General features: G+C 38.7%; 1 protein-coding gene across 1 annotated transcript in view; it reads right to left on the bottom strand.

Moving 5' to 3' along the window:
• mybpc2a (myosin binding protein Ca) overlaps nucleotides 1-21,406 on the bottom strand; it is a 64,450-nt gene that overhangs the window by 7,500 nt on the left and 35,544 nt on the right. The window contains exons 11-23 of the mRNA XM_026164140.1: nucleotides 17,972-18,096; nucleotides 14,143-14,248; nucleotides 12,629-12,798; nucleotides 10,923-11,088; nucleotides 10,283-10,389; nucleotides 10,151-10,180; nucleotides 8,681-8,820; nucleotides 8,281-8,440; nucleotides 7,420-7,524; nucleotides 7,066-7,254; nucleotides 6,792-6,926; nucleotides 4,871-5,038; nucleotides 4,455-4,543 (exon numbers count right to left, since the gene is read on the bottom strand). Of these exons, the coding sequence (XP_026019925.1) occupies nucleotides 4,455-4,543; nucleotides 4,871-5,038; nucleotides 6,792-6,926; nucleotides 7,066-7,254; nucleotides 7,420-7,524; nucleotides 8,281-8,440; nucleotides 8,681-8,820; nucleotides 10,151-10,180; nucleotides 10,283-10,389; nucleotides 10,923-11,088; nucleotides 12,629-12,798; nucleotides 14,143-14,248; nucleotides 17,972-18,096 (1,690 nt within the window). The remainder of the gene's footprint in view (nucleotides 1-4,454; nucleotides 4,544-4,870; nucleotides 5,039-6,791; nucleotides 6,927-7,065; nucleotides 7,255-7,419; nucleotides 7,525-8,280; nucleotides 8,441-8,680; nucleotides 8,821-10,150; nucleotides 10,181-10,282; nucleotides 10,390-10,922; nucleotides 11,089-12,628; nucleotides 12,799-14,142; nucleotides 14,249-17,971; nucleotides 18,097-21,406) is intronic.

Raw genomic sequence — 21,406 nt, 5'->3', positions numbered from 1 at the left:
TGGTCCAACGAAACGCAAACCGGATGGGATGGCATGTCGCTGCAGGATGCTGTGGTAACCACGCTGGTTCAGTGTGGCTTCAATTTTGAATAATTCCCCAACCATGTCACCAGCAAAGCACCCCCACACCATCACACCTCCTCCCAGCACAGATTTCCACTGGTCTAATGGCAATTCCTTGTGTTTCTTGGTCCAAACAAATCTCTTTGGGTTGTTGCTTTTCCTTAGTAGTGTTTCTTAGCAGCTATTTGACCATAAAGGCCTGATTCACAGTCTCCACTGAACAGTTGACGTAGAGATGTGTCTGCTACTGGAACTCTGTGTAGCATTTATCTGGTCTGTAAACTGAGGTGCTGTTAACTTGCGATTTCTGAGGCTGATGACTCGGATGAATTTATCCTCAGCAGCAGAGGTGACTTTTGGTCTTCCTTTCTTGGGGTTGTCCTCATGTACGCCAGTTTCGTCGTAGCTCCTGATGGTTTCTGTGACTGCACTTGGGGACACATTCAGAGTCAAATTTCCCAGACAGACTGACCTTCAGTTCTTAAAGTAACGATGGACTGTCATTTCTCTTTACTTAGCTGATTGGTTCTTGCCATAATATGAATTCTAGCACTTGTCAAATAGAGCTGTCAGCTGTGTACCAACCTGACTTATGCACAACACAACTGATGATCTCAACCCCATTAAGAAAACAACAAATTCCACAAATAAACCCTGACAAAGCCCATCTGTGAAGTGAAAACCATTTCAGGTGACTGCATCATGAAGGTCACTGAGAGAAGGCCAAGGGTTTGCAGCGCTGTCAACAAAGCAAAGGGGGGCTACTTTCAGGAATCGAAAATATAAAACATATTTAGAGTTATTTATCAATTTTTTCTTTGGTGCATAATTCCATATATCTTGCTTCATACATTTGATGTTTTCTTTTTATACCTACAATGTAAAAAATAGTAAAAGAAAAAAAAACATTAAATGAGAAGGTGTCCAAGCGTTTGACTGGCAGCGTATCAGAATAACTAACTCAGTAGCTGAGTCTTCAGCTGATATGCCATTATTTCATCTGACCTCGATCTGGGGGCCCACCTAAACTAATGCTTTGGTTAATCTGTTGAAAATGAAACAACTGACTTGATTACTCACTAATAATGTCCTTACTAGTAAATTGATCTTTTGATTAACAATAAATAGATCTTATAGAATATTTTTTTAAAAAATTTAAACTTTTGCACATAAAATATTTTATTAAACATGTCACCGATAACTTTAGTTATGGCCTGATATTACATCAGTGTAAAAACAGCCGCGGGAACACACTCAGTCCAGCTCGTGGATGAGATGACAGAACAGTCGGTGCTCTTTTTTCCCAGGAGAACACTATGTAGCCATGTTCTCTGTCTCAGAGAAGGCTTTTCATCTGCTTCTTCAAAAGGAGACCGAGCTATGGCTCGCTTTCTTCTTGTCTATTTTTATTTAGAACAATGGTTTACCCTTTACAGCTTATGGTTAGATTCTTTTTTACCACTGCCATAATTTGCAAGTTGCTGTCAAAAGCTGTAACGCTCCCTGTGCCTTTAGAACTCTTGTTCCCCTGTTACTACCAACATTAGCACATTAGATTCCAGAAGAGGACGATATGTTTTCAAGTAGCAGCCATGGGGAAATAAGGGCTTGGCTGTTTTTTCTTCAAATGACCACTCAAGGATTCACTTAAAATATCTACAATGTGCAGTGGGATTGAGCTTGGGTAGGCTTTGATACAAATGTTACCCCATTTTTAGATTTTTAGATGCCCCGGTGCATGATATAGCCATTTGTTAAAGATAACTAAAAATAGCAAGTTTAAAGTTAAGGTAATGTGGTATTTACAGATGGCCCCAAACACCAGAAATGTGAACCAATAACTTTTGGCTGGGGATTGCTTGACTAGCTAATCATGTTTTTCTGCCATCTTTAGGTGAAATTGCATTTTCTAGTGGAAATAAATTTAGAATAGCAATTAGTAAAGATTTGAATATATGTCTTTTTAAATCATTTTCAACAGTTAGTCATTATGTTTTCTGTCCAACCTCACGGTTTTGCTCACAGCTCATATTTCAAAGCTCATGACTGATTTTGACTCCTTCTGTATTTTTAGATTCTATAAATATTCCATAGGCAGTCGAGTGGAGGTATGTGTGATGTGAAAGCCTGATTTACAATGGGTGCAAAACATTTCTTTAATCTACTCTCTGACCACTTTACCAAAGCTAGATAAAAAATATTTTTAGGTGTCATGTGGATATTCTGCCTTTACTCTCCTTTAATTAAATATTAGACATGGGGTACTGACACTTTGTTCAAAGTTAAAGTGTATAAAATATCACCACTAGGCTTCAGTAGAGTTTTTACCCCTCAAAAAATGTTAGTGTTTGAGGGGTAAAAACAGTAAGCTGTTTACCTCAGCTGTCTATGTGTGTCCGTGTCTATTTATTCTGGAGGCTTTAAAACTCCTCCAGAAGTGAAGCTCACTTCTGTGTGATGACAGCGATACTGGGGAGAGTTGTTGAGGAAATCCTGAACTTTTCTTTTGGTAAGTGCTGCTGTTTTTTGCCACTGTTAGCTACTGTTAGTGTGTTAGTAAAAATTTCTTTAAAGTGGATCTACAATTGCTGGACTTAGTGGGGACTAAGACTGATTATAAGAGGGAAAGTGAATTCTAGAACACTTGCATGATGTTAGCTTATTTTAACAAACTGTTGTTGTTGATTAGACAGGTCATTATCAGCCGTTCGGAAACAGGAGGGTCACATTTAATGACAATAAGTAATTGCAAACATATTTGGAATAAATAAGATGGTTTTGCACAAACCCTGACTTCAGTTTGGGAGATGAGGTTTGAGGTAAAGAGAAAAAGCATGATATTTTAACCAGATGCTGATTGTGTTGTCTCTTTCCTTCACGTTTTGCATCTTTGGTGATGAGAACCCCGTCTTATGTGATAAAACATACTGTAGGTACGATCCTTCATATCTTGAGTCTGGCGTGAATAAAAGTTGCCCTGACAGCAAAAGAACACCTATGAGTTCTCTTCTCCACCGCCTTTGATGTACCACATATGCAGCTGGTCTCAAGCCACACATATAAAACACAATTAAGCAGAACAGCAGTGTCCATCTCGGGTGCTATAGTCAAGATGGCAGGGCAACGTGATAGCTTTCACAAAGCAGTGCCTGCTCCTATGTATTTTTAATGGATTATTTAAGTTTATTATATACAAGTTTATTAGATTGCATCAATTTGTTGAAAGGCATAATCATACATCACATTAATTAATGTATATTTATGAGTACAATATCCTGTTTTTCTATTAAATGAACTCAAAAAATACCTCAAAACCAGAATTTTAGCCTCGAGACATAAGAGCTGTATTTTGGCTGTTATTCCTTTAACATAATCTCATTCTCCTCAACCCTCACTGTCTACTCATATATCCCCGCACTTACTCTGATTCAAAACCAAAAATCAATCATTAAACTTTATGAGAAAACAAGCCGTATTTGCTTTCACTCCATATTTTTTCATGGTCATCTGTCCCTCACCTTTGGGGACTCTGAGCACATGCCAAATGTAGGACTCCAATAAGCAGGCAGAAGGTAGCAAAAGCAAACCTTTTATTTATATTTATGTATTTAACAAAGAAATCCAAAAGCACAGCAAATTGCAACATAAAACTTAAACGAATCCATAAACTTTAAGGGAAAGAACAAAGAGCGCACAAGGGAAGATAAACAAAGACTGAGGCGAAGGACACGACTACTTCTACACAAGAGGGGAAAGTGGAAACAGGAGGGTAACAAGACACAACTGAACCAAATCTATACAATGAGACAGAAGGTTCTTAGTAAAACTAAATGTAAAACCAAAGAGACGAAAAAATTCCAAATGAGTAACAATAATTGCAACAAAGAAAACACAGAGACATGAGTGAAGGTAACAGATGGGAGAAGACGCAGAATGAGACAGAGGAAGCACTGAGGGGACCATAAAAAGAAACTAGAACTAGAATCAAAACCTAAATAATAAACAGAAATAAAAACATACAAAAAAATTCATATTTCCAAAAACTCAAAATGCTGGAACCACCCAGAGAACCCACTCCACATTTAGAGAACCACTGTTCTAACATTTGTATATTTCTTAATATTTGCTAGGATTGTTTACATCTCATTTCTGTTTTTTGTTTGTTTTTGTATTTTGAAGAGGAAATATGTGCCGTTTGCATGAGGAGTGAGACTGGTGTTCTGTTTACAGTTGTTTACTGCCTGTGACTGCACCTTGTTCATTTGCATTTTATGCAGTTAAACAATAAACAAACAAACAAAAACCACATAAGAGCACCTTGTATTGTCCACTCTTTTTTTCCCGATATTGCAAATGAAGTGTAAAAGCTAAAACTCTAAAACCAGACTCACCTGGAAGGGGATGACCAAGTTCACCTTCTCGCCCACTTGTGTGATGAATTTGGTTCTCAGACGCCGAGGCAGGCGTATCTTTGGATTTTCTGGTTGGTGGACACAGAGAAGCAAAAGTTAACTTTGTGAAAGAGTGGGTGATGTGGGGGTGTATAGATATGTAAAATGTAAAACATGTAGAGCTTTTAGGTTTTTCTGTATGTTCCTTTGCGTGGTTACAGTAGAAATGAATGACTCTTATTGGTTAAAAATCTCCGATATTTGCAGTAAATTTATAGTAGCTAAATTATTTTTTTCCCCTCTGATTTATCCTAAATGGTTGCTGAACATGATGTCTATCCCTGAATACACTAAATATTTGCTGTTAAACAAATGTGTTCATTAAATGCTGTGTTTGATTAAAGCTTGTTTCTGACCCACAATCTCTCGGATAGTGACGGCTTGGGAGAGAACGGCAGGAGGACTGTGGCCGGCAATGTTGACTGCGATCACTCTGAATAGCATTTTCTCCCCCACTGGGAGTCCCTTCACCCTGTAATGGATATTTCCCACCGGTTCCTCATTAACCCGCACCCACTGGTCACCTAAAAGCAATAGTAGGAATAGTGAAGAAACAGATCAGAAAACCAGGATTAGTGTGTAACTTTGAGATTAATACTGAGAAATTAATCACGTATAAATATTGCTTACCAGTGAACAGGCAGATATACAAATAACACTAAAACACACACACAGGCACATTGGCAAATACGTCTTCACTCAAACTTTTTTCTTATACCTACTAATCTTAAAAACTCACATACAGTTTGTAAATAGCTGAATGATGATTGCTATTACAGTAGGCAGAAAGTTGGACAGTTTTCTATAGCGCACATTAATCCAGCCTCAGGTGGCCTTTTCTCAGGGGGTCACAAGCTAGTGTACTCCTACAGCCTGGATAAATGAGAAGGTTGCATTAGGAAGGGCATCTGGTGCAAAATCTGAGCCAAATCAAACATGCGGATGTGTGTGCTGTGGCAATGCTTTGGGAAATAAGGGAGCATCTATAAGTACCTCTCACATTACACCAAACACATGATTTCTTTTGCCTTTGGTCATGTTTTTTTGTTTGTTTGTTTTAAGAAGGATTTGTCATATCACTCATTTATTACTTTAACCGAAGGAATAATCATGACCATTACAGTTCCTATAATAAATAACTTTTAGGCAGAGAGGTTTAGCAAATGATCAATCGTTCTCTTTGTATGAATAATTTTTGGGTTGCCAGGATTTGAAGAATCTCATTTGCACGACTGATTTCTAATGTGTCTAAATTCCAGTGTTCAGTGTTACTGTAATCACATTACATTTTTCAGTAATGCAGTGCGAACTGAAGAAGCTTCTAAGATGAGAGGTGAAACGTCTTCAAGCAACTTAAAGAAGTCCCAACGCTTTTCTTTCCAAGCTCCTTAGACTTCTTCCTACACTTGTGCTGCGTTCAGCTGATTTTTTTTCGTGCATGACAACAGAAAAATGCTGGAGCGGTTTAGAGCTTTTGAGGAGCAGTGATATGGATTTTTTTTTTCCATCGGAAAGAAATTCCAGGACATAAACAACTATATTATACTCCAAAACTTTGGCTCTTTGCAGGCATCTACTCAAACAGCATGCTAACATAAAGCTAGCCAAGAGTGACGATAAAGCTCAGCAGACAGGTAACAAAAGCAGCAAGTAGTCAGGCTTGTAGCCTCCATTTCTCTCTGTTTGTGTTTCTACAGCAAAATCCCAGTGCCATGTAGTACATTATGAGTTGACTTGTAAAGGAAATGAATTTCAACGGGGTAATGTTGTGTTAAATCCAACATGTTAAACTTTTCAGTTTCAGCAAATAACATTTCTAATGTTTGACTGTGATCATCCCACTATCTTCTGCCTGTCATGCCTCTGGCTATACATAATTCATGTATATACACAAAACACAACAGATGCAAATATCACTGTTAGCATTTATATTGTAATGATTATCTAACCTGCTTAAAATTGTTTAGTGGCCCCTTCCTTTCTGCTGCATACCCAAGATGGCAACCACTGAGCGTGACAAGTGTTTCACACGTGTAGAGCATTTCATGCAGCCTTGATTGAGAGCCGGAAAACAATCATACACTCAGAATAGCAGGTGTAAGTATGAATTCCTCTTGCTAGCTAACTCAAAGGTGCATAAATATATATTAGCCCACAATTTACTGTTAATATCCCCAATTTGTAAAGTTCTGACATTTATCTAATGTCGTTAGTTATAGCTTACAAATCCAAAATAAATCCTTAGTATAAAGTGATATCCATTTTGGTTATTCTTACTTCCTTCTTTGCAGTATTCAATGATGTAGCCATCGATGCCACCTGCTCCGATTTTCTCTGGAGGACGCCACTTGAGTGCACAGGTAGAATCTGTCACATCATCTACTGTGAGACGAGTGGGCTCACTGGTGGGGGCTGAGAGAGACAAGAGCTAATTAATACGTTAATACGGGGTATAATGGGATGGGAAGGTAGGTTAAGCTGCTTCAAAATGAGCATTGTGTGAAAAGCCTCTGTTAATTAACCATTCTGCTAATGACAAATGGCAACGCACCAATGGGCATGAAGGGCTTTGAGCTTGCACTGGGCTGAGAGATGCCAATGTCGTTGACTGCAAACACCCTCATCTCGTAGAGTACACCTTCAATCATCTTCTTAGCCTCGTATGTGGTGGACTCGTAAACATCAAAGTTGAGCTTCGTCCATCTGGGCGAGCCTATCTTCTTCCTCTCCATCAGGTACCCTCGAGGAAGCAGGATCAACATACGGTGAAGTCGTTAAAAACAGCTCCAAGTCAGTTAGAAAAAAATATTGCAATGTAATAAACAAAATGGAATTTAAACTCCTCTTTTCTCCTGGGAGGAAGACATCAGATGTGAATATTACACGCTGCATGTTTCAGGGGTACCTTTAACGGCAACTCCACCGTCAAAGGCGGGAGGGTCCCATGTGATGATGGCAGAGTCCTCGCCAACTGATGCGCACTTGACGTTCTCAGGAGATTTTGGCACATCTGGAGAGGCAGGTTACAGTTAGAAATTGAAAGCATGGAGAGATGAAACACAGAGAGAAATGGGAGCGTTTGAGGTTTTTGATGTAGTACAGTACGTAAGACAACATGCAGATGTGATTTAGGGAGTCAACACCAAATGCACTGGTAAAGCCATCATATGTTTCACTGATCACAAATGAAAAACGTTACATTTTTTATTACCTCTATATAGACACTGCCACTTTGTAGAATAAATTACATCAGTGGTGATTACAAATCATGTTAGAGCAAGCTATTCTGTGTGTTTTATGACTCTTAAAAACTATTAATCAAATGTTTCTATGTCCCTTATTTAAGTAATTTCATCCACTGCTCTCTATTCATTGCTTACCCTAAAATCCATCTTGGACTAGAGACTAGATAATTATTATTTATTATATAAATTATGTCTTGGTCATTCTTAGTTCTATTAAGAGACAGACAAATTCCTTACAGTATGTATTTTAATGAAAAACAATATCTGAGGTGAAAGTCTAAAAACATATATTTTTTTAAATATATTAATTGTTCTGGGTAGAAGCTGCAAAGACACTGGACCTAAAATTCAGATGATGTGAGTTTTTAAAAGATGGCACCACTATTGAAAATTATGGATTTCCTTTTTTTTTTTACCATGACCCAGTCTCAAACTCTGAGGAACTATTGCCCTCAGTCAGACAGAAGTAATAGAAAGGGATCAAGGAAAGAAAAAGGCAAAAGTAAGAAACAGCCACTGACCCACAACTCTAACAAAGAGATCCGCCTTGTCCTCGCCGACAGGGTTAGTCACCGTGATGGAGTATTGGCCCTCGTCCACTTTCTCCGCCCCCTCTATTACAAAGCTGCACACATTCTGCTCTGACTCCACGTGGACCCGTCCCTCAGCCTCGGACAACACCTACCACACAGGGCAGCACAGTGAGAGACAGAACAAAAGGAGATTGCTGAAGAGGACTGTGTCGCATGACGACAGCCACCACAAAGACAGGTGATTCAACCGTCCCACTCTAGTGTTGTTTCATTCTTCTTTTGTGCTGTTTAATGACTAACGGCGAGGTACTCTGATTGACGCAGAACATATAAAATATCTGACGCGTTTGTGATGCGAGGTGAAGGATAAGAGCCATTTCTTTCTCACTTGGTCTCCTTTCATCCAGCACACAGTGGGGGCCGGCTCTCCTGTGAACTGAACGTCCAGGCGAAGTTTGTTTCCAGCCACCACCGTAATGTTGTTCTTGCCGCCGGAGCTACCGGTGTCCAGGAAGATCTTGGGAGGATCTTTCATTGTGACCAGATGAAGACAGGAAGAAAGAGACCATTTAGTTTAGAACAATGATGTTGGTTCTTTTTTTGTTTTTTATATTTGAGATTCAAGGTGTCTCAAAGGTGGCACAAAGACTAAATTTACTGTTTTTTTATTCTATATATGGTCTTTTTGGACTCTGGCAAAAAAAAAAACACTAGAGGGATTTGGGGGTTTTACATTTGGAGCAGCATCATACTATACTGCCTAAAGCCAAACAAGCAAGTTGGAGCTTTTGTCTACTCGATGGCTTTCCAGAGCTGTGAGCATTTTCAACTTTCACATTCTTCAGTTCATTATATATTTTTAAATTGTTTCATAGAAGAGCCTTTTGTGTTGCATTTTATGAAAAGATCACACAATTTTGAGAACAAAACAGAGAGCAAAGAGCAACTTAACAGCAGCTAAAAAGCAGTTTGTTGTGATTTAACTTCACACCTTTCTGCAGGGATGTATAAATGAACTCCAGGGTACGTCTGTAAACTCTAGGGTGTTGTTGCAGGTGGAACAAAGTGCACTACAGACATACCTAAGCATCAGTCTGAGTGTGGTTAAATAAAAAAGGAAGTGCAATTTCACCAGTATTGTTCAGTTTTATGATTAAGAAATGTAAGTAAATCTGCCAATAAGACATCTGTCACTATGTCTAAAATTACAGAAAATGCTCCACCTCATGGACCCATTATAAAAAAATATAAGTTGCTATAGTAAAATGCTTCTGTGTTTTAATTGTTTTTGTTTACCTATTACTTTATTATTTGGCATAGTATGAGTAACAATAGCAGAGTTCCCTTATCAGTAGGAAAAACTGTAAATACAGTTAAGTTCAGTGATAGGTTTTCAGTCCCTCCAATCCTCTTATGGCTCAGGGACATTATAAGTGCAGCAACCAGAGCTAAGCTCCAAACAAAACCTGCACATATGAAGATTAGAGATAGCCCAGATAACTGTCACCCAGTCTATTTGTATTACCAAAGCATATAATAATGTCTGCGCTAAAAAACTGAAATGAAATCCTTGATGTGCTTCTGGGATAGATGAAAACCTGACATAGACAGAATCTGTCCCACTAACTATAACGTACGGTTAGGCATCAATCAATAAGAGTGTTACACTAACAATAAATGATCAACTATTTGATTTTTTTAAAAGGGCACAAGGACATTTTAACCATTTCCCTGTTCAGAGGGTCACTCAGTGGCATCTTATATGATATTTGCTATATTTTCTCAACAGCTGATTAGCTCAATAATGTCATACACGACAGTATAAAGTATGAATTTTGTCTTTTAAAAAAGCACCTACCTTGTCGTGGAACATATTCAATTTTTATCTCTGTGGGGAAAAATGAAACAGATCAGGAAGATTCAAATTTGCAACTTATAGGTTGAATTCAGAAGAACCGCTTGGTATTTTGATTTTTTACGTCGCTCTCACCCAGGAAGTTCAGTTTTGCTGAGAGAGAAAGTGCGTAGCCATCAGGGACGAAGGTATAATCTCCAGCGTCTGAAGCCTTCACATCATTGATCGTCAGCTTGTGGATCCTGGGGACATGTCGCCAGATGTTACCAAGGAGACAGCAGTTGTTATGACCCGAATTTATGCAAAGGACAGTTGCCCTAGCAACATACTTCAAGAGACAATATCGCAGAGTGAGAAAGCTACTAAATGGCTTTCACCTTGTGTGACCGCTGTCACCTTGGCATATCTCCTTCCATAGGCAGCTCTGATGGAGGGCTTACTGAGAGAAAACCCAGACCCTTGGGGTCTGTTTGTTGTTTGTGTGTGACCATGTGTGAGTGTTTGAGGGAGCGTGTCTATGTGTTTAGAGGTTAGAGCTTTACAGATTGCAGCCTATCCCCAAAAAATGGGTCAAACAACTAAGAAAGCCCTCTGGTAATAGTTTTCCAAGCCATGTAGCAAACTGTTTATTGTCATAGCTATATGATTTTGTGAGCCTGGGTGTGTGTGTTTGCTGTTGTCATAATGCGTGCAGCTGTACATGATAGGTAGCCAAGCTGGAAACAACAGTTTTATCACAACAGAACATCAACCCACTGGAGTCTGATAGCGATACCTTCCAATGTGTGAAATTTTGATGCGATCGCTGGCCTCGACTTCGATACCATCCTTGAACCATTTTCCGGTCACGTTTTCATCAGACACCTCACACTTGAATACAGCTTGCTCAGATGCCTTCACTGTCAGGTCGGCTATGCTCTGTAGAACCTCCAGCTCCTTATCTGCACCACAAAGATCAATCAAAAGTTTAATTAATTAAAAAAAAAAGCCTAATTAATTAAGTGTATCCATGCAAAATTAGTGCAAATACAATGTTACAGTTTTGCGCTTGAGTATTACAACCTGGATTTTATTTGTGTGTTCCCATTTCCAATCTTTAGTGTTGAGTTACATTAACTACCCATTAGAAACCTAATTATTACCAAGTATTTATAAAGTAACGTTGGATTTGGAGGAATCGCTTCCTCCCCCTTTTTTTCTTTAAAAGAAAAAAAACTCTACTATATACCTATGCTGGCATTGCTACAAACTAACAGCGACCTCCACACCCAAATGAAACCATTGCACAAACGTCAAAACTGCAGTTCTGTGAATGAGCACTTGAGGCTAAAACTGAGTCAGTCTCCACAGACTCCTATGTTAGGCTGCCTCTTGCACCGCAGCAATAAACATGATCGCAAAAACGTGTCTTTAGCCATTTTCCCCCTTTTATGCATTCGTTTTAGTACAACTAATCCATACATACATTTTGTAAACCATTTCAGAGACACCCCAAACCCGCTTTTCTGGTCATCTTTTATCTGAAAGAACCCATCCTACTCGGATTCCCTAACCACCACTATGGAGTAGCAGTTCTGAGTTCTGGATGACCTAGAAGATCCCAGAATCAGTACAGAAGAAACTAATTTTCTTATATCTGCAATTTGCTTGCAGCCACAAGTGAACGGTAGGAATGTAGATCAGCTGGTAAATCAACACCTTTGCTTTCACGCTCATCTCTTTCTTCACTGTAGATCTGAGCAGTAGTCACATTACTGGACGGTGACACAGGCAACACTGACAACAAACGGGGAGTGTTGCCTCTGAGAGGAAAACTATTATCCAGCATTCCTTCGTTACCTCATAGGCTTTAGCCATGCTGGTTTTAGCCACTTTGACTGTAGTACTTTGTTTATATCAGCTACCTAATTCGCAGTTACTATAACTATACTATTTTTTCTCTGTATTTCTATCCTTCATCTGAGGGGGAAGGACGCAGATTTTTTCACACTATAATCAATTTATGGGACTCGTTTGACTCACAGCGTGTAAGTGCCTGATATCTGAAGCCTGATATCAATTTTGGAGGTGTAAAACCAAATTAGTATGACGAATAGTGTGATACAACTGATACAAGAGATTAATGAAATAAAATTAATGATGACATGAGTAATGACTAATTTGTTGCTTTTCATGCTTGTCAGGACGGAAAACATCAACATGTGCTGAAGTTTGTTTCTAACTGAGGAGTCATACTGGAAATACATGTCTGTAAACTTTAAACAGCACCACAGATTTCATGGCCTTTGCAATTTAAGAACATTAATATTTTAATTATTAATTTTTATTTTAATTAATAATTATGTAATGTTTAATTTTTAATTGCTCCAATAATATATGATCATGTTGTTATTTGCTTTTCATGATCCCCATTTGTTGTCAATAAGCCCGGTTAGCCTGGATAGCAAGTTTTCAAGCACTGGTGGACTGGAGGACAAATACCTTCAACCTCCAGCTCTGCCTTTGACTCCCCACCGTTGGTATAGACGTAGTACGTTCCAATATCCTCTTTAGTGGCTTCATTTATGATCAAAATATGTCTCTTCCCATCTTTCTTTAACCTGTACTTTGAACCTGCAGTGTCTCTATTCAACTCCACTCCATCTTTCATCCTGTGAAGAAAACACACACACATATATACATCTGAAATACTTTAGCACAGGAACGCGAGAAAAGGGACTGATACTTGAGATGTTGGCAGTGTTGTAGATAGTGAGATCCTTCAGGAGTCAAAAGGCTTTGGGAAAAAGTTGTGCAGTAGGTGAGGATTTTTTGTGTACAATATCTGTACCAAAAAAAGCTGTGTATAGCTTTTGCACCGATAAATCTTTATTTTAAAGCTTTTCATCACACCATCTTGGAATAATAAACCATTACAGTACTGAAGTGACAAAACAGATAAATCTCCACCATTGCTTTTGGTAAATACTGTCTTATTTGCTGAGGGCAGTTAGCCAAAGTATAGTCACAGTAGAAATAAAGTCCACCTATTACTTAGTAGGTTGTAAAATTAGATAAATACACATCAGACTGGCTCGTACTGCCAATCTTTTTAAATCTTATCTTAAAACACATTTGTATTTACTGGCTTTTAATACAATATGAGAGTTATTTGACAATTCATATTTGATGTTTGCTATCAATATTATAAGATATTTTAATAGGTATTTTGTATTCTTGTACAGCACTTTGGTCAACATTCCTGTTGTAATTAAATGTGCTATATAAATAAATAAACTATATAAATGATATAACTATATAAATACAACCTCAGTACAACAGCAAAACATGACATATTACACTTTGTCATCATTTATTTAATCAAACTTAAGCAGACCTGCAGAAACAATACTTGAAAAACTAAGACAGGACAGAAGACAGAAAACCTGATTGAAACGCTGTGCCGTCAATAACCTCAATGAACCTCAATGAGCTCAAGTAACATTGAAAAGTGAGCCAAAACTCTGTGATGTGAAAGCCTGATAAAGTCGTATAGAAAACAGCTACTTCAAGTTACTGCTGCAAACATTCGCCCTAAGAGGAATTGAATCACTGGGTACTTTGCTTTTCACACAATGCATTTTGGATTTTGCATTTTAGTTTTTAAGAAATAGATCATAATATGTTGTAATATGTCATGTGCTGTTGTTCATATCTCGCTGTATTTACAGTATTTAATTTTAAAATGTAAAGCCTTAGGAACTGACATCTGTCCTTTTGCCATGACTCTGTTGGAGTGTCCTTATGCAGAAACCTCAATTACACACTATTAGCCAGTATCTTTTATGTTAGCTTGTAAAAATTAAAAAAATTGAGCTGCGTCAGCATTGCTTTATGAGGCCTGAAACGTATTGTCTCATTGGACTGTTTATTCCGTTATACAGAGAGTTTTATTAGCTGAGTAGCACATTGATGAATTTCAAACTCAAAATGAACCGAAGGGTAAATTAGCTCACCATATGACGTTAGCGCCTTCCTCAGACACTTCCACTTCAAACTCCACCCTCTCACCCACCACTGTATGAACATCATCCAGCAGCTTGGTGATGGTGACTGGAGGTTCTGAAAACAAATAGCTTTGAGTCAAACAACAGATGGGAAGTGAGTCATTAAAGAGATACGCTATTTTATGTAAATCACCAACGGGAAACTGGACATATCTAAATCACCGGAGTACACAAATACGAATGGAGAGTAAAATAAGTGTGGCGAATAAACACATCTGCAAGGAAGCAGGACTTGAGGAGAGTGACTAATGCTTTTCTACGATATTAACAGCAATAAGAATCTATCATTAAAAGATATTAATTATGTCATAATACAGTATACATGTACCTGTAGGTCAGGTTTTTTAGCATTATTTTCTTCTTTTTGAATGGTCGATACCCTACTTTAGTACCTGTTAGCAGAAAAATAGGATAGCACACAAAACATGTAAACGCTCCTTCGTATTTGAATAACAGCATAGTATATTCCTGAATTTCTTATCCAAAGCCACCAAACACACCCATCTTGTGGAGGTGGAAGGCACCTCAAGTCTCCTGAGGTGGTGGGAGTCACATTGTGTAACCACATGGTGTGATGCTTGATGCTCTACTAGCCTCAGCTATTTGTCACAGTCGGCCTCCAGTCCCCCTCCGGACGTTTCAATTCTTTCTCCCCTTAGCTGGTGTGCCCGCAAACTCTCTGAACTACACTCACAACACCACAGAAATATGTAAAAATCTGACTGGCATCACAAAAGTTTTGTGAAATGAATTTGATGTTGTCCACATAAAAGCTGAGGAATATATTCTCTCTGGAATACACAGACACAGCTAGAAGAGTATGACACTGAAATAGCCCAGTAGGTTTGTAATAGCGGCCGTACCTTCAAGTCTGGAAAAAGCAATATGTGATTTGTACTCTGATATGGAATCACCGTGACATGTTTGGAGGCTCCCAGAAACTCTAAAAGTGAGACACTGAATGCAATAGAAATGTAGATGTAGATACAAAGTCATGTAATCAATAGTTTATCATGAATTTGTCCCTTCAATGAAGTAGCTGAAAAGGCAACTGAGTGAGTGAGCTATACAGGTTTCAGTTAGGACAAGAAAAACAATATTTAATCTAGCTTTAAGGGTTTTTTCAGTTACATAATCTGTTTAGTGTTTAATAAATAATCACAAGCTTCATTTCCAACTGTTTTTTTATGTCTGTTTATCTCGTATCCCTTCACCCGTTGCCTACTGGTGGTGGTCAGAGGGCCCGGTGGCGCCAGTGTCCGGCAGCCTTGCCTCTGTCAGTGCGCCCCAGGGTGGCTGTGGCTACAATGTAGCTTGCCATCACCAGTGTGTGAATGGGTGGATGACTGGATATGTAAAGCGCTTTGGGGTCCTTAGGGACTAGTAAAGCGCTATATAAATACAGACCATTTACCATTTATATATTATCATTTTGTTAGTCTATGTATTTATGTAAGCCTGTGTTATTATTATTTATTATCATTATTATGCTATAACAAACAAATATGGGATAAATAAAATATAAACTAAAAGATATTTATTAACTTAATCTAATAACTTGTTTTATCTAAACTGTTCCAGCTGGTCCCTGATTGGCTACTTTTCTTTGATTGGGTGATATCTGAAAAGTTTATTTTTGCTTGTATATTCTGTTTGTAAGCCATGTGAAATACAGGGCTTCAAAATCCCTTTTTGTAATCTAAGGCTATAGCCTGTTATTGTCACAAGGGGGCGCTGTGATGCAGTCTTGTGTTCTGATGACCTTGCGTCTAGTGCGCAGGAAGTATTACCTCTCTCTTCCTGTGAGATTTTCCCTCTGATGGCGGTCAAGTACGTGTCGGAGCGCATGGAAAAAGTATCTTGGTGTGCAATACTGCAACCCGGTTAATGAGACCAGATTGTTTTACGTATAAATGCTAATAAGGTACTCTTTTATTAGGCCCCGAACTCTGACCACAAAGGGAATAACATCTGTCAAGTTATTTGTGTCTGAAAATCCCGGTGAGTCACGTGCTTTCGTTAGCTACCTGTTAAGTTAGATAATGTATTTCACTAGCTGATTCAGCTCAGAAACCTTTGAACAAAAACCAATCGGGAGCTATGAGAATCTGGCGTGTTGTTTTACTTCTCCTGTTGTTCTTTACAGTGTGTTATAAGTGTTGAATGCTTTGAGCTAAACGATGTCGATGCTAGATGCGATGCTAGCTGCTAATAGCTGTTAGCCACCCCACCCCGCTGAAGCCATATTCTGATCGGGGAGGTATTCAAGTAGAAGCAATAGCTCTGTTTATATTAGAATGGTTATGTCTTAATAGATATGAGCATATTTCAAGTTTAATAGGGTTTGCACACTGACAATTCCCCTACAGTACACCTGTTTGGGTTTTCAACGACTTTAAAGGACAATTCAGACTGGACAATTCAAACTTCACAACAGGAACACTTTAATCTGTTTCATTCATTCCCAAGAGCTCTGATACTGTTCAGTATAAATCTTCCATTTAAATGTCTTTATTTTGTTTTGTTTTACATGTATTCACCTTTAAAATGCACTATTAGTGTGCAATTTGGGTTATTGTGTTGTATATGTATATAAATGGTACTGAGGCAATAAAGGTCCCAGTTATTCACTTCCAAGCCAACTCCTTTTGTGAGTCCCCAAAACAAAACCTCCTCCTGAACCTAGTAAGATGTCTAGGGTCTCTATTTGAAGTGAGAGTGTACTGGTCCTGAGTAGAGGCGCTACATGTTCTTAGAAGGAAAGAGAGAAAAGAAAAATATTGGAAAAACTGGAAATTGGAATCGTCCAAGACAATCTAAATTGATGCATCTTTACAATAATGGTACTATAAAGGCCAAGCAAATCTACTTTAAAATTGTATATTGTAGTGTAGTATAGTATTCAGAATATGAATTTGAAGATGGAAATAAGCATGAGATTTCGCTTTAAGAATCTAGTGTTATTTCATAAAGAGCTCAGAGGAAAAATATATGAAACTAAAGCAAATCAACAGAAAAAAATGGGTTTCTGAGCACATCTCAAACTGATGTCTGCTAGCCAGCTTACAGAAATCACCTCTACAGTCAGATTTTGACCTGGTTTGCTGGAGCTGAAAATGCTTCCTGTCTGAGCACACCTTTATGAGTCATTTTCGATCAAGACACATAGACACATTGTAGCTGCCTGGGAGTGGTTACAGAGCTTATTTTTATGGTTCTGATGATGTAAGAGAGTAAAGTATGGGATTAATATAAAAGCAGTAGACTGAGTTACATCCATTAAAATGTACAGTAAAGTGGCATGCATTTAGTCGATCAAATAGGCCCAATTAATACCGAAAATGACATGTGTTACAAGAATACGCAAAATACAAGTGCTTCTTTCAAAAACCCTGAATACAGAGCTATCATACACCAAATCTGCCTAGCAATTTTACTATTACCATTGATCCGTATTCAAATTGTCCTTCAAAAACACACATATCAGTCAAACTCGGATAAATATGTCAGCACATTAATACAAACAGCACGGCGACAATGATACATGACAATAAACAAAGCATGAAAATTTCACTCGCCACGTACCCATTAAAAATGAGTGAGCAGACAACAGAGCGCAGCATGTTACTGCGTGGCATAAAAGCATTGAAATACACAGATGACATGAAGGGAACAGAGCTGTCAGGCCTCTCAACACTCAAATGACAGCATTTGCTAAACCAAGCAGAAAAACCGCTCCCTCCTGAAAGGATTCCTCCAAAGACAGTGACTCATATACCTTTGACAAAAAGCTCCGTGAAGCACTTCTCCTCCCCGACCACGCACTCATATGCTGCGTCATCCGACAGGTTGCACTTATTGATAGTGAGTGTCCGCTTGTTGCCCACGCTCTCAAACACATACCTGGACGCAGAGGGATGGCGGGGGAAGATTATACGAGTCGGATAAAGAAGAAATGAAGTGAGAGACAAAGAAAGGGAGAGAGAGCGAGAGAGAATAATGATTAAGTGCTTTCAGCAAATCCAACCACAGTCAGGCGAACGGGGCCTAAAGACAACAGAGTGACTCAAAGTTACAGATCGAGACAAAGAATGCACACATTTAATATATGCTCCCACACACATGCGTTGAGCTTGCTGTGAAAATATGGTGCCAAACATCAGAGAGCTACAGTAATGCCACAGTGTCATCACACGCAGTGATGAGGCAGTGATGAGAAAGATTCCCATGGTTACAAGCTGCAAGCATTCACATCATCAGACCACTCAAGGTCCATTAACAGTAGGTGTAATTTGAATACTGAATAAGTACTTATTGTAAGGCTAACAGTTAAGCAGAAATGTTAGAAACAGAGTGTTCAGGATTAAAATGTATTACATTTTGATTTCATTGATGTAAACATGTCATGGTCCCTGGATTTCTTTATTATTCTCGTATACTGCTCGAGACAAATAAAGGAACACTTAGGAACACTCAGTGACGCGTTAGGAATAAAATGATGCCACATCATTTGATGGAAATAAAAATGATCACACGGCAGAGGGCTGAATTGAAAAGTACCCCAAAAATCAAAGTGAAAAATACTGTCGGCTGCGATTTCTACCCCTCACAGCAGTTTCAGAAAACCTGACCTCTGACCTTGACCTTGAGGTGGAGGTCACTGAGACCCAAACTCATCTGAGATTTTTAGTAGCTACAACTGCATTATTCATTTCAAACCACTACGTCACTTCATTCTTGAATTCTCGCATTCACAAGCTTGCATGTCTGCACCGCCAGCCCGCCACTCGGCAAGGTGACGACAATATCCCATCAGACTTTTATGAAGCAATACCAAATGTAACTCAGTAGTCTGTATGCCCCCCCTTGCTTGTATGCATGCCTGACAATGTTGGGGAATGCTCCTAATGAGACAACAGATGGTGTCCTGGGGGATCTCCTCCCAAATCTGGACCAGGGCATCACCGAGCTCCTGGACAGTCTGAGGCGCAACCTGGTGTTGTCTGATGGATTAAAACACAATGTCCCAGGGGTGTTTTGTGAGGGGGGCAGTCAGTGGTATAAAGTCCTTCATCCTCCAGGATCCTCCATGGATATGCCTCCCTACACCATCACTGATCCACCACCAAACTTGTCATGCCGAGGAATAGTACTACCACTAGCAGTGACACTGACCCTAGTCAAATGCAAAAATAGTGAAAAAACAGTGAGGAAAAAATGTCAGTGGCCTCCACATGTAAAACATTGCCTGTTTTGAGGGTTGTCTCATTGTTGCCCCTCTACTACAACTGTTGTTAATTTCATTATTGCCAAAGTAGCTGAAACTGATTAATAAGCCCCTCTGCTTGTTTTTTGAGCAGCGTATAATGTGATTATTATAATCAGTAGTAAAGGTTGTAATAAACTCCCCATTGCTTCTTTTTGTACCTTCTAATGCTGTTGCACTCATTGGCAAAACTAACAGGCAACCACGCAACCTAAAAACTAAAGCAAATGTGACCATGCCAAAAACTTGAGTAAATCCTCATAGAATCCAAAGCTATAATACCTTACTTCACAGCAAAAATAACCATGGTTACAGCCTCGTATTTAGAATAATTTTAGTCTCTACAGCATACACTGGCTATGGCAGATTAATATATGAGTGCTAACTCAGCTAATACTAATGTTAGCAAGCTTTTATAAGTTAGTCACTCATCCAAACTTGAGCTCAAATGGCTTGGATGATCTGTACCACACCACAATTTGTCTCATAACCTCAATACACCTCCTCCAGAAGGAACCAACCGCTTAAACATGGAGTGAACTGAATTTTCAGATGATAGATGATAGCTATAAAACAGCTACCCTCGATCAAATGCTCCTAAACCTTAAAGCTTACCAGTATCTAAGAAGATGAAAGTTCACTACCGTAGTATTGTTATAAAGGGACAAACTTTCCATAATGCCAACAATTGTTTATTTACCGAGCTGTGAGGGTGGTTTTTATTGGTGTTGAGTTTGGCATTTTAACACTGGTTTTTAAAGCCGACCTCAAGTGGAATTGCAGCTTGTAGCAGTTTTGCTGTGATTTAATTTTTCAGCCCTTGCTGCTCAGTCATTCTCCACAGACTCCCTTTTGAATAACCCGATTTCAGGAATCAAACTAATATGCTTATGATAATAAAATAAATTAAATCAAATAACAAAATAAAATAAAATATTTGCATCTGTATGGCTATTTCAGGGGGTGATTTTGTATGACTCGCTCAATTAAACTCTTAAACACTTGAAGTTTTCGTTATTAGGGAAGAGTCCACTTTGACTCATAGGTGGACACCAATACTGTCTCATATAATGGGAGGCGGAGCCTTCAGCTATCAGGCACCTCTCCTGTGGAGCTAGCTCTCCATTTTGATTTGGGAAACATAAATCCTTTAGGATTGAGTTTAAAACTTCCTTTTTTGATAAAGCTTATAGTTAGGGCTGGATCAGGTGACTCTGAACTATCATTCAGTTATGGCGCTGTAGGCTCGAGCATTTGCCTTCTCTCTCCCATAATGAATGTTTTAGCATAATCTCTTTATGCTCTCTTCTCTTTCCCTTCATCCAAACAGTCAAAGCAGGTGGTTGTCCCAATCTGAGGCTTTCTTCTCTTAAAAGACAGTTCTTTCTTTTTGTTACTGCAAAATCCTACACATATGGGGTCATCTGAATTGGACCACTGGTTAAGAGGACCATTTTTTAAAGAAAACATCAGACAACTAGCATGACTTATAGTGTAATTAATTCTACAGCCCAAGAAGTCTGTGTTTTAGTTATTTTGAGTAAAATTCTAGTATTTGTATGTTATTCTAATAACTAGCAGGTATATACGACTGTACAATGCATGCATACATACAATAGATGCACTTTGCACCGATGCACTGTCCAGATATTGTCCTCAACTGATGACAGATGAAACTTTAAATTGCAAGTATACAATCTAACAAGCCACATAATTGTAGGTACAGCCATCTTTAAAATACAGTCTGTTTGCAGAACTTCCTATGCCCATGTTACCCACAATGCACCTAACTCTGTTTAACTCTGCAGCTCCAGCTGACTCAACTAGCATCACGGGTGGTCTTTCATTGCCCATATGGAAAAGAAACAGAAAAAACTTATAAAAGACTCGCATCAGATTTGGCTTGCTTCATATAATGAATCATATAAGGCTTATATGATTTACTCA

The sequence above is a fragment of the Astatotilapia calliptera genome, chromosome 4, assembly GCF_900246225.1.
Source record: "Astatotilapia calliptera chromosome 4, fAstCal1.2, whole genome shotgun sequence".
Classification (NCBI taxonomy): Eukaryota; Metazoa; Chordata; class Actinopteri; order Cichliformes; family Cichlidae; genus Astatotilapia; species Astatotilapia calliptera.
This window is presented reverse-complemented; position numbering and strand designations above follow the sequence as displayed.